We start from the raw sequence: 15,336 nt of genomic DNA, 5'->3' as shown, positions 1-15,336 counted from the left end.
GTGAACCAGTGAATATCAGTGGAGGCTGTGGAAAACATTAATACTGGCAAAGTTCAACATTGCTTAACTTCCATGAACCAGTGTTTTAATGCAAGTCATTTAGAATCTTTTAGTTCAGTATAAAGAAATAGAATGAATCCAGTTTAAAATTTTGAATGAATCTTTGGAGGGGGGGGGGGCATTCATAGTTAATGAATACATTGTTGCTTTAAAGACATGTAGAATTTTTTTATCTAACCTTTTTCTTTTTCCAAACACTTATCAGTGTTCAATATTACGTTATTAATTTTCACTCTGACACTGGAGGAAAAATTATTTCTCTTTTTGTAACACCGAGAATTTACTTTTGCAAAACCAGTGATCATTTCCATAAGTGAACTCTTCTCATCACACACACACACACACACACACACAAAGTTACTCTTGTAAGTGGTTTGCTCTGGGTTTAATCCTGAATCTAATGGAGAACACAAATGGCGCAACCTTTACTCTTTATTTTTTTCTTGTGGATCTGTATGATGGCTGCTACAAGATGTCAGTGAATTTATCTTATTTTCTTTTCACATTTGATCTAATCAGATTGAGTCCAAATACCAATAGAACTAACGAAAAACAAGACCTGGCTATTGACTTAAATAGCTCGGCTAGAAAAGCTTGTACAAGTATTGACATGCGTGACTAGAAACATTTAGTGAATGCACGTCTCCTCCGTTCCTTGTTAACTGAAAATGAACTTTATGAAATTCACAGATGATAAACAGAATAGATACTTTTAAAATATACATAAAAAGGTACATTTGGGTATTATTTAATCCATTAGTGCCCAATTATTTTTTAAACTTTTTTTTTTAATTTATTGCTAAAAATAATTTGTAAATATTATATTTAAGCAAAATCTTTTCAAAGATTTACTTTATCTTATAAAATAGTTACTATATATTAAACTGTAGATTGGTTATAACGACTACTTGCTAAGAATTTTTTTATCTGATTATATCTTTCCACTCTAGATTTGTACAATATACTGAAAATTGAGACATAAGTGTTGCCAATATACATGAGTCAGTAAGTATTATGTTTGAAAGGTACATTAATCTTTATAATCAACTACAGATACCCATGAAAAATACAGATAATTCTGAAATGTCTTTCTGATCCTAAAAGGACCATGAGCATTAATAGATTAAACGATCTTGAAACAAATTTACTTGAACGTGTAAAAGAGAATGGTAATACCTTTTAATATGAGATCTTTCTTGCTACATTTCTAATGATCAATATGAATTAGAATAAATACTTAGGAGATATTGCTAAGTCTGCTGCAAAGAAAGTGGGCTCCTTCTACCAGGCTAGAAAACTCACATTTGCCAGTATCCGATATATCTGTAAAGTCATCATTGCCCATGCATGAAGTTTTTTCACATCTTGGCTGGTGTACCAATCATTGCTATTTCCCTCTTGAACAGGGTACATAAATATTGCCAACCTAATAGGTGCCACACTGTCTACCAGGTTCCATCCCCTGTCATATCACTGCAGTGTTACATTTCTTTGCTTGGTTTTCAAGTACTTTTCCACAGAATATGCTCCAAGGAATTTATTCACTTGTACCCCCTCATCATAAAGTCTTGATCAACGTAAGCAGAAAAATCACACCCCTTCACTGTAGCCGTCTCCAGATACCAGAAAACTTTCTAGTCTAATAGCTTCTTTTCTTGGACCACCTGATTTTAGAATTTCATCTTTCCTCCATGTATCGCCAACTTTACCAACATACATAAATTTTATAATACAAAAATAATTCTGTTTAATATTCCATTAGATAGTTACCATATCTCTATCTAAGACACACATACACACACACATAAATATATATATATATATATATATATACATATATATATATACCTTCATACTTTTCATTGTCCCCTACTTTATGTGGCATAGATAAGTTTTTTGCATTCTTTGAGCTTTTAAATTATTTTTTGATATGTGAATTGTGAGTTATGCATCATTTGAACTTCAAAATATTTCAATATTTTCTTAAAAAAAAAATGCAGACTGGTTCCATTGGAAAAGTAGCATTCAGCTACTTTTCCAATGACAATGTCTTATCCCCGTCTTCATCACTCACTATTCTCCTGATTTTTATTTCCTTCTCATAAAACTAAAATTGATTGTAACAATTTTTGACATGAATATAACCACTTTCTGAGTGCTGAATATCGCTTGAATGATTGCACACGGGAGTTGGTCTTCATAACTTCGTTTTTCAAAGTATTTTTTTTTTCTAAAACATCTTTATCAGTTTTTACTAACAACTCGTCATCTATGCAACCATTGTGTTATTTCAACCATTGTGTTATTTCAACCATTGTGTTATTTCAACCATTGTGTTATTTCAACCATTGTGTTATTTACTAGCTTTACTTTCTTGCTCAGGAATCTTTTTACTTTAATTTCTCTCCTCTTCCCTATCCTCTTAGGTGGTTGGTGTATTTAATTTATTGTAAGAAAATATTTACATAATTTAATGAAGGAATGATTTTTAAAGAAATTCAATTGCATTAAAATCAATTGAGCATCTTATGAAATTTTGAAATGTACTGCATACATAAAATTTTGGTTTTACTCTTAAATTTATTAAAAAAAAAAAGTACAAAGTTAGAGATGATTGCCATTTTTTTTTTTATAACTCTTTATTACTTTTTTATAACATTTTTATATTTTTTTCTCATTATCATTATCATTTTTTGCTCATTTATCATTTTATTATTATTATCATTATTATTATTAGTGTGAGAGAGAATGAGAAGTGGAGCAATTATGCTCCATTGGCCTTGGAGATAAGGCATATACATGGGGTTAAAACACAAATAATCCCGGTCGTAGTTGGTACACTAGGAGTAGTATCAAGTCGTCTGGAAGGAAAATTGAAAAAACTACAAATCCCCAATGTTTTAGGCGGCCTTTAAACCTCTGCAATTATAGGTACCACCAACATCCTCAGGAAAACCCTTGATCTTTGAAGCTCCTGGTTTGAAGCCGGGATTAAGGGAAATCTTCTGGAAATATATCCCATCCTATTCCAGAGACGTTCATAAACGAAATCAGAATTATTATTATCATCATGATCATTATTATTATTATTATCATCATTATTATTATCATCATTATTATTATCATCATTATTATTATCATCATTATTATTATCATCATCATCATTATTATTATTATTATCATCATCATCATTATTATTATTATTATCACTCATTCTTTTATTTTTAAGAACTTATTTTACTTGATTTTCTTTTTATGTGCCATTCACATATACAGTAAATTTGCATGCACACACACACATACACTGATGCATCGATCAGTCACCAATGTTTTCTTTATCTTTTTTTTAACCAATTTTTTTAGATAGAATTTGGAAAATTAAATTAAGTGTCATTAGCTGAAATCAAAACCAAAACATTTAGCGCTCCATTCATGTTTCCTACCAGATAGATTTAAAATTAAAACGCTTCAAGCTATGAATGAATTTGCACATGCGCAAAACTAATAGAAACCTGTTGGCAAGTTGAAATAAACATTTTGCATTTCAACTTGTCAACATATTTCTGTACACATTTATTCATCCAAACGAAGATTTTACTTGTTATAAACCATCCTTGGTGTATGATTATTTCCTGTTTATTTTAGTGTTATATGACCAGTAGTTTAAAAGTTTATCAGTTAAATATTTATAGACACATACATAAATCTACTGTTTTATTTATATAGATTATATATATATATTTTTAAGTAACAATTTAAAATACTTTTGCACAAAAAATTTGCACTATAAATGCAACATTAATATACAAAAATAATTCTGTTTAATATTCCATTAGATACCAAAAATGTCGTGAAAATTCCTCTCTTTTTTAACCATTATTTTTTAATTTAATGGGAAATGTCAGGTTTGAAAGTCCATTGAATTAATGTTTTGTTTGTTTTTGTCAACTATCATTCACATCATTGGTAATAAATTTACATACGAGTAAAAAAAGAAAAAAGTAGGCTTGTTTTTGTGGCATCCAAATTTTGACAAAATACAAATATTTTAATTTGATTTTTATATGTTGAAGAATCCCATGTAAATATTTTATTTAAATAAGTAAAAAAATTTTAATCTTTTGCAGGATAATATTAACATTTTCCTTGAAATTTGCCGAAATACCTTTGGGTTGACTGATGCCCAATTATTTGATGCTGGAGATCTGGAAGATCTCTCTCAGCGAGCTATTGCAGATGAGTAAGTTTGTTTTTGGTTCATTCGTTTTTCTATGCGTACATATTTTCTATTACGTTTGAGAAGTTTTAGATGAAAATTGATAACTAGAGTTGCTATTCTTATTTTGGTTATTATATTCACTAGACACGGCCAAAAAGTGAAGGAGAAACCAAGTTGTTTTTTTTTTTTTTTTTTTTTGAAAACGAATTAAAATCTATTAAAATTCATTATTCTTGAAGCAACTTTTTTTCCGGGAAGATAAGTCTTAATTTGATTTGAAAAGCAGAATAATATAAAACTTTTTTTTTTTTTTTAAAGAAACTATGGAAAGCTTTACAAGACGTAATTTGGGAAAAGGGGGCGGTTACAACTGTTTGTCAATGCAGAACTATTTTAGCGCGTATTATCGACCATAGGTGAATTGATATCAAGTAATAAGAAATTGCAAAAGAAATTATATTTTTAGCAAAATGCGCAGTTATTTATCAATTTTTTTTTTGTTTATTTTTTTTGTATCGATTCTTCAAAGCATTTCCTACTTAATGGTATATTAGCAATATTAAGCTCGCTAAAAAAAGAAAATTAATTTATTTTTCAAAGATTTAAAAGTAGTGTTTTTCATTAAAATATATATATATATATATATTGCTAAAAGATGACAAAATTGAACACATTCAAAATTCGGATTTTCAACCTTAAAGTTTGATACATGTGCAGGTTTTTTTTGTTTTATTTACAACTTCAACCTCCCTACATTAAAATATATTTTGAGTTTCGGCTAATTATTTTAAGCATATTAGTATACACAAATAAAGGAGGGAATGTAGGCATATATATATTATCAATTATGATATATATATATATATAATCAATTATGATATGTATATATATATATCAATTATGATATATATATATATATCAATTATGATATATATATATATCAATTATGATATATATATATATCAATTATGATATATATATATATCAATTATGATATATATATATATCAATTATGATATATATATATATCAATTATGATATATATATATATATCAATTATGATATATATATATATCAATTATGATATATATATATATCAATTATGATATATATATATATATCAATTATGATATATATATATATCAATTATGATATATATATATATCAATTATGATATATATATATATATATCAATTATGATATATATATATATCATGATATATATATATCATGATATATATATATATATCAATTATGATATATATATATATATCAATTATGATATATATATATATCAATTATGATATATATATATATCATGATATATATCAATTATGATATATATATATCAATTATGATATATATATATCAATTATGATATATATATATATCAATTATGATATATATATATATCAATTATGATATATATATATATATCAATTATGATATATATATATATCAATTATGATATATATATATATCAATTATGATATATATATATATCAATTATGATATATATATATATATCAATTATGATATATATATATATATCAATTATGATATATATATATATATCAATTATGATATATATATATATATATCAATTATGATATATATATATATATATCAATTATGATATATATATATATCAATTATGATATATATATATATCAATTATGATATATATATATATCAATTATGATATATATATATATCAATTATGATATATATATATATCAATTATGATATATATATATATCAATTATGATATATATATATATCAATTATGATATATATATATATCAATTATGATATATATATATATCAATTATGATATATATATATATCAATTATGATATATATATATATCAATTATGATATATATATATATCAATTATGATATATATATATATCAATTATGATATATATATATATCAATTATGATATATATATATATCAATTATGATATATATATATATCAATTATGATATATATATATATCAATTATGATATATATATATATCAATTATGATATATATATATATCAATTATGATATATATATATATCAATTATGATATATATATATATATCAATTATGATATATATATATATATATCAATTATCATATATATATATATCAATTATGATATATATATATATATATCAATTGATATATATATATATATCAATTATGATATATATATATATATCAATTATGATATATATATATATATCAATTATCATATATATATATATCAATTATCATATATATATATCAATTATGATATATATATATATATCAATTATGATATATATATATATATCAATTATGATATATATATATATATCAATTATGATATATATATATATATCAATTATGATATATATATATATCAATTATGATATATATATATCAATTATGATATATATATATATATCAATTATGATATATATATATCAATTATGATAGATATATATATATCAATTATGATATATATATATCAATTATGATATATATATATATCAATTATGATATATATATATATCAATTATGATATATATATATATCAATTATGATATATATATATATCAATTATTATATATATATATATCAATTATGATATATATATATATATCAATTATGATATATATATATCAATTATGATATATATATATATCAATTATGATATATATATATATCAATTATGATATATATATATATCAATTATGATATATATATATATATCAATTATGATATATATATATATATCAATTATGATATATATATATATATATCAATTATGATATATATATATATATATCAATTATGATATATATATATATATATCAATTATGATATATATATATATATCAATTATGATATATATATATATATCAATTATGATATATATATATATATATCAATTATGATATATATATATATATATCAATTATGATATATATATATATATATATCAATTATGATATATATATATATATATATCAATTATGATATATATATATATATATATCAATTATGATATATATATATATATATATATATCAATTATGATATATATATATATATATATCAATTATGATATATATATATATATATATCAATTATGATATATATATATATATATATATATATATATATATATCAATTATGATACATATATTGCACTTTTTTTCTTTTTTTTTTAAAGAAATTTGTCAGTAAACGTTTCTCTTTGAAAACGGAATTTTTATTATTAAAAGAACAGATGAATTCTTTACATGAACACTGTAAATAGTTATGTGAAAGTAGAGAAAAATTTGATTCTTTTTTTAAGAGAATGTACAAATTATTTTTTTTGTAACAGATGTTCAGAAAATAAACAGAAAAATACATCATTAATTATGCAAAAAAATAAATAAAATGTTGATTTAGTGTTTCAACATAATGCTTATAAATTACGATAAAACTTGCTGAGTATGCGCTGTTTTACGGTTGTTGTAAAAATGAAACGGAAACTTAAATTTCGCTTCGTTTTAATCTTTCTTAATGTTTTAATTGTGCCCCCCCCCTCAAACGAATATAATCAAAACAGTAACATTCAACAATTGTACTTTATGTATATAAAACACAAAATATTTATTAAAAAAAAAAAGTTAATAACGAAAGGGAAATAATTCCATTTTCAAACAAAAGTCAGTTTGGTATATCTTTTTGTTATTTTTTACATAATTCCAGCTTACCATTCACGTTGGAAATGTCGACATTTATAGGTTGTAGGGTACGTTTACAACAAATAAACACTCCAATCTAGTAGATGTATCAGAATTTTTGATACCCTTATCACGAAACTGCGAATAAAATATAGAAATCTCGTAATTTCTCTTTTAAAAGTGGGTTGTTTATTTTCTTTATGGATTATACTTCCAAAATAAACTATTAAAGTTGTTTTAAAAGTAATAGAAATATTTTTTTTTTATTTTAAAAAAAAAACTAATGAATTTTACGAACTCCATATTTTTCAATTTTAAAAATCTATCAAAATTTTTCTATTGATTCTATGTTTACGATATTTTCAGGGTCAATGTGAAATTTTATGCTCTTTCCAATAAACCGAATATAATATTTTAGACAAACTTTTTTTTTTAAGTCACGCCCCCCCCCCTCCATTTTCAAGTGTCTATTAAAAAGTAAATAATTAATTTACTCACCAAAGTTTTATATATCACAAATTGAAGAGAAAAGGTCAATAAGTAATATATTCAAATTTAAAACAAAAAAAAGTAGTGTTTTTTTAGAAATTTACCTGTAAAGTTCGAAGTTTAAAACCTGTTTTTTTTTTAACCACGTTGTTTGTTTTTTCTTTAGTTTCTGTTTTTTATGAAACCTTGGTCCTTGCTCCTTTAATTGAAAAAAAATTAGGGCTTGAATTACATTTTTTGAGTAGTTATAAGCTTGGAAAGACAGGAGGTCGAATAATTCACGTCTCCCATTTTGAAATGTCTATTAAAAAGTAAATAATTTACTCACCAAAGTGTTATATATCACAAATTGAAGAGAAAAGGTCAATAAATAATATATTCAAATTTTAAACAAAAAAAGTAGTGTTTTTTAGAAATTTACCTGTAAAGTCCGAAGTTTAAACCTTTTTTTTTTTTTTTAAAAACACGTTGTTTGTTTGTTTGTTTTTTTTTTTTTTTTTTTTTTAATGAAACCTTGGTCCTTGCTCCCTTAATTGAAAAAAATAAGGGCTTGAATTTCATTTTTCGAGGAGTTATAAGCTTGGAAAAACGGGGTGGAATTATTCACTATTTTTCACGAAATTTCTGACACACCTACCAATCTACCCATGTTAAGAACGGCTTTCGGAATAGACACCCCTAACCTTGCCAGCATACCCGAAAAGCTATAAAAGTTGATGTGTCGAATGTGAACGATGAGTTGGACGTAATGTAAAAATGTACCGAATTTAAAAGGGAACGAAATTCAAATTTCCGTTCCATTTTTACAACAACCGTAAAGCAGAGCATTCTATGCAAATTTTACCTAACTTACTGTATTAATGCTATTTTTTTTTTAAATTCATTAATACGGACTTTAGGGGCTTTTTTCGTAATGTTACTGTAAAAAATTATTTTTTATTGTTACAAATTACAATGCTTTATTTATATAAAAAAGCAAAAATAAATTCTTGCATTTTTTATTTACTACTGAAAACCATAACTTTAGTAAAGGTATTTTTTGTTTAAACAAAATAAAACATTTTCACTAAGAGTTAAGTAAAAATAATTAGTTCATTATATTCTGCGATCATTATTTGATAAATACTGCAATTTTCATTAAAATTGGTTAATTTCCTGATTTTTTGTGAATTTTTAAGTAAAGGGAGGGGTCAAAATGTTTATACACTTTGAGCGTCGGCATTCATTTTGTCTGTACCTAACATTTTTCGATAAATATTTAATAGGAAAGCGACCACGTGTGGTTAATTTATCAATAATCATGTGATTAAACCCATTGAAAATTTACCGATATTGTAAACACATTCTGTTTACATTAAGCCTGTAGTGTTTTTTTAGTGATGCAGTGTTGGCAACTGAGATTTTAAAAAAATCCGCGAGATCAGGAGAAAAATGTCCAGAAAATCGCTAGATTTTTAACTTTTATCATCTGAAATTTTCAAAAATCGCTAATTCCCCCCCCCAAAAAAAACTCCCTATTTTCACTTCCTACCATAAAAAAATTATAAATATAGTATATTCAATATATAAAATGTTCTGTGTTTTCTCACTATATGTTTCTGGAATTATATTGAAGTGGTTAGCTTCCGTATTTTATCAGCTAGTTTTACCTGTTTTTTCAGAGAGGGTATTTTTTTTTTTTTTTTTTTTTTTTTTTTTTTCAGGAAACAAATCATAAACTCAAATTTTTTATAATAAAAGTTAAATTGAAATATACTGCAAATTAAACATCACAATAATGGTGCAACATATTTTGAAATTAGAAAAATAAAAAACAAAAAAACTTTGTTTTAGCATGTTAAAAGTATTTAGGTTGGTAGATAATTAAATTCTACTGGATTGATTTTTTTTTTTTTTTTTTTTTTGCTGTTGTTTCTTGCTTTTTACAATTTTCGACTAAATACTTCTAAATTTCGTATTTTAAACTAAACTTCGAAGGTTGGAATGCCCACCCCCCACCTAAAATGTACTTGGAAAAATCGATTTTATAGCGAGATTTAAGAATGGTTAGCCGAAAAAAAGGTGAAAAACAAAACAAATAATCAATAAATAATTGTTACCAAAGGCAATAAATGCTACTTTTTTTTTTTACTTACATGAATGAATTTATTTTATGTTTTAAAGTATTTTCAAGCGCTTGCGGGTGTGTGGGTGCGAAATATCTCCAGATTTTCTAGAATTTCCCGCTAGATTGCAAACGAAATCTCCAGATCTAGCAGGAAAACCGCTAAATTAGAAACACTGGTCACGTGACAGGAAGCGGTAATAAATAATTGTCCCTAAATAAAAAAAAAATGGCCTATCGGTACAAAGAAACCCACCTATTTATCATAGAAAAATTAAGTATAATGTTATAATTAAAAAGAAATATATAAAAACACACATGGATATAGTAAACATATTATACCAAAACGTGGAAGCCATCCGTCCAGTGATTTTTTAGACTATTAATTGCGAACGAACCAAGAGTTACATTTTTATATATATAGATATATCAATTATGAAATATATATATATATATATATATTTATATATATCAATTATGAAAAATATATATATATCAATTATGAAAAATATATATATATATATATATCAATTATGAAAAATATATATATATATATCAATTATGAAAAAAAAGATATATATCAATTATGAAAAAAAAGATATATATCAATTATGAAAAAAAAGATATATATATCAATTATGAAAAAAAAGATATATATCAATTATGAAAAAAAAGATATATATATATATCAATTATGAAAAAAAAGATATATATATATATCAATTATGAAAAAAAAGATATATATATATATCAATTATGAAAAAAAAGATATATATATATATCAATTATGAAAAAAAAGATATATATATATATATATCAATTATGAAAAAAAAGATATATATATATATATATATATCAATTATGAAAAAAAAGATATATATATATATATATATATATATATATCAATTATGAAAAAAAAGATATATATATATATATATATCAATTATGAAAAAAAAGATATATATATATATATATATATCAATTATGAAAAAAAAGATATATATATATATATATATATCAATTATGAAAAAAAAGATATATATATATATATATATATATATATCAATTATGAAAAAAAAGATATATATATATATATATCAATTATGAAAAAAAAGATATATATATATATCAATTATGAAAAAAAAGATATATATATATATCAATTATGAAAAAAAAGATATATATATATATCAATTATGAAAAAAAAGATATATATATATATCAATAAGTAGTGAAAAATTTGTATTGAATTATGATTTTCGGTAGATTTTTAAAGAGAGACTGTCAGAAATACTTATTCTCCTGTTTTGGCTGTGCCTAATATTCACCTTTCAGCTGATGTAAGCTTTGATATTTAAGTTAATCTTTTCAATACAGGCATTTTCTAGTCTAAATTGGGAACCTGGATAGAATTTCGAACTGAACTCTCTATTTAATTTACAAGAGTAAATTGTTCTTATTCCATTAGCCATGATTGGATATTAGTGTTAATTTATATTATTCTAGTTATTATCAATTATAAAAAAAAGATTGAACCTCCATTTTCACTCAGAACTGCTTAAGTAACGTGGTTTAAATAGGTCTATGAATAAGCAAAAAATGAACAAACTTTGTTTTTTATACTTTGTCAGGTAATAAAATCAATTGGTAGCACTTGAAGTGACGGTATTGTCTTCCTGACTAACAATTGAAGACACCATATAGCATGTGATATTGCACACCTTATGAAGAACAGATGTAGAGAAACTAGTGGTGGGATGATTAATCGGAATCGGAAATCATAAGAATAGTGTACTTTGGGAGGAATCGGAATCGCATCACAAAAAGTACCTTAAATTTACGATTCTTTCATATTTTTAAGTTGAACTGTTTGTTTGAAGTGAGATTAATGCTGTCAAAAATTTATGATAAAAACGTCATAGAAATTTTCATAACATATTTAATATGATGTACAAGAATTTTATTAACTACTTTAAAGGTAATCTTTATTTATCTGAATAATCTTGAATGAAAGCCTGTACAATATAGAGCACTTGCATTAATCCCTTAACCCTCAAGATCAGTTTTAATCTTTATTTATCTTAATGAGTTTTCTTATTCCGTCACATACATAGGCACTGTCTGTCTGTTTCGAAACTTCAAGGCCCATGATTAGTTATGTTTGCACTGTTGCGAAATTTTAGGGGCCGCGAGATAACATTGTTTTCATTTGTGAGCGAAGTTTATGTATAAAACATCACTATTGGTTTTGAAATTAAAACCGATCTTGAGGGTACTGGAATTAATACAAGCGCTCTATATTGTACAGGCTTTCATTCAAGATCACCAAGAAAAGTGTTGTTACTGAAAACCAAACCTGTTAAAGACTGCTTAAAGTTTGTTGAAAGGTGTATAGTTTTGGGAAAAGGTACTCTCTTTGGATGAAACAAAAGTTGAACTATTCGGAAGTAACACGGTGACAAGGGTTTAGTGATAAAATAAGTCTTTAATAAGCACAATATCATCCCCACGGTTAAATTTAGGGGTGGTTCCATTATATGGGGATGCTTTCCATCCAAGGGCACTAGTGAGTTACAAGTTATCCATGATGGAATCAATGGTAACATGTACATAAAGATTCTAGAGAAGAAGTTTCAGAAATCTGCAGCTTCTTTAGGACATGGTCGGAATTTCATGCTTTAACACGGCAATGATCGCAAACACACCAGAAAATTTACAAAGGAATGAAAATAATATTAGTACTCTCAATTGACTAAATCAGTCCGACTTGAATCCAACTGAGAATTTGTGGAATACTTTGAAGGTTAAAGTTCATAAGCAGAATCAGCAAAATATCAAGCAATTAGAAGAATTATGCAAAGAATAACGGGGATCAGTGTGAAAGTGACTGAAAGCAGTGAAACAAAACAGAGGCGACACAACGAAATATTAAATTGATGTATCCAATACTTTTGCATAGAGTAATTTTGAACTTTGATTAAAAAAAAAATGGGTTCAAACAAAAGTTTTTAATTTTCCTTGCACATACAACTAAAACAAATTCATGAAATATTATTTTTCAAATATCAGACAAAATGGCAAACATAAACATAGAGTAATAACATGTATCCAATACTTATGTTGTGTGTCACTGTGTGTGTGTGTGTGTGTGTATATATATATATATATATATATATATATATATATATATATATATATATATATAATTTATTATTGTGAGTCCAGAATGAGTTTACATATTGTTTCAGCTAGGGGAAAATCCTCAAAAAGAAGAGGAAATATCCAACTGGCATCGTCAGAATTCATAGATGGACTCTATCCATCTATGAATTCTGACGATGCTAGTTGGATATTTCCTCTTCTTTTTGAGGATTTTCCCCTAGCTGAAACAATATGTAAACTCATTCTGGACTCATAGTAATAAATTTCCTATATACTGCTGGCTACACATTGAGCACTCTAGTCCGTTTTTTTCACCACTGGTAAATAAATATATATATATATATATATATATATATATATATATATATATATATATATATAATCTCGAAATGCTACGAATCCTGGTAACAATAGGAAAAACTTAATAAATTTTACATTTTAATGTGTAAAACCATAATTTGTATTCAATGTTTAGTAAATAATGAAAATTTACAAAATTTAAAAATTGATTTGAATTCTGAACTGATTTGTGTTCTGTTATTTTGTATTTATTTACAACATGGAATGCTTTTATTATTGGAAACTTATTTTTCTATAGAATGTTGTGTATCAAGCTGAATAATCTATTTAGTTGACAAGGCTGGATATAAACAAAGAATACCACGAAATTAAGGGAAAAGTAAACTGCATTTCTCAAATGCCAATTTAAAAGGAACTGTTACTTATATATTTTGGATTATGTTTTCTGTAAATAACTCCTACCACCACATATATAATTTGTACTCACCTGGGCAATGCTGGGTTGGTATAGTTAGTCTACTAAGAAACAGTAGTAATGGCTATCATTTCTCTTCTTTTTGAACCATAGTAACTCAAACAAGCAGTCAAACATGCATTGTTTTTCATTTTTTTTGAAATTCAACGAATTAAACTTTATTCATTTCATTTTGACCATCTGTTTCAGTGTGTATTTGTATAACTGATTTCTTCAGAGTTTGAAATATTGCGCAAATCAAAATCGCCTCAGTTATAATCACTGACCATCATCTGTTCTATGATATTGACTTTATAATAATGATACTACTCACTGAAGTTATCGCCTGCACCAGTTGTTCTCAAACCTTTTCCTATGACGACCTCAATTTCAAGTTTGTTAGTCTCATAGTCTAAAAATAGTTAATAGACAGCCAAACAGCAAGTTTTTTTTTTTATATTAGCATTGATTGGTGATTCTCAACCTTTGTTCAACGACGTTCGCCATTTCAACTTTATACTTTTGTGATTCTCACCAGAAAATGTGATAATGTAAAGCATGACTAAAAACAAATGTGAAAATGTTGGAAAAAAATATTATGAAATAAATTTTCGAAAAAAACAAAACAAAAAAAACAACCAACATTAAAAGTTGATAACAAGAACAGTTTAGTGTTTTAAAGAATATCCATACAAACAGTAAACTGCTGTGCACAATCCACACACGGACGTATCCTTCCATTCTTCTAGTTCAATGGAACAGGTTATGAAAGTTGGAGACTTTCATTTTAAGTGATCTCTTCACTCATTTCTGTTTCAGAATTATAACTCCTCAGA

At 24.7% G+C, this 15,336-nt stretch overlaps 1 protein-coding gene across 5 annotated transcripts in view; it reads left to right on the top strand.

Moving 5' to 3' along the window:
* LOC145260535 (uncharacterized) overlaps positions 1-15,336 on the top strand; it is a 452,053-nt gene that overhangs the window by 274,440 nt on the left and 162,277 nt on the right. For all 5 annotated transcript variants that reach the window (XM_080118742.1, XM_080118741.1, XM_080118746.1 and 2 more), the window contains one exon: positions 4,188-4,300. In XM_080118742.1, the coding sequence (XP_079974868.1) occupies positions 4,188-4,300 (113 nt within the window). The remainder of the gene's footprint in view (positions 1-4,187; positions 4,301-15,336) is intronic.

This window comes from Euprymna scolopes, chromosome 36 (assembly GCF_053919585.1).
Source record: "Euprymna scolopes isolate OS-2025 chromosome 36, ASM5391958v1, whole genome shotgun sequence".
Classification (NCBI taxonomy): domain Eukaryota; kingdom Metazoa; phylum Mollusca; class Cephalopoda; order Sepiida; family Sepiolidae; genus Euprymna; species Euprymna scolopes.
This window is presented reverse-complemented; position numbering and strand designations above follow the sequence as displayed.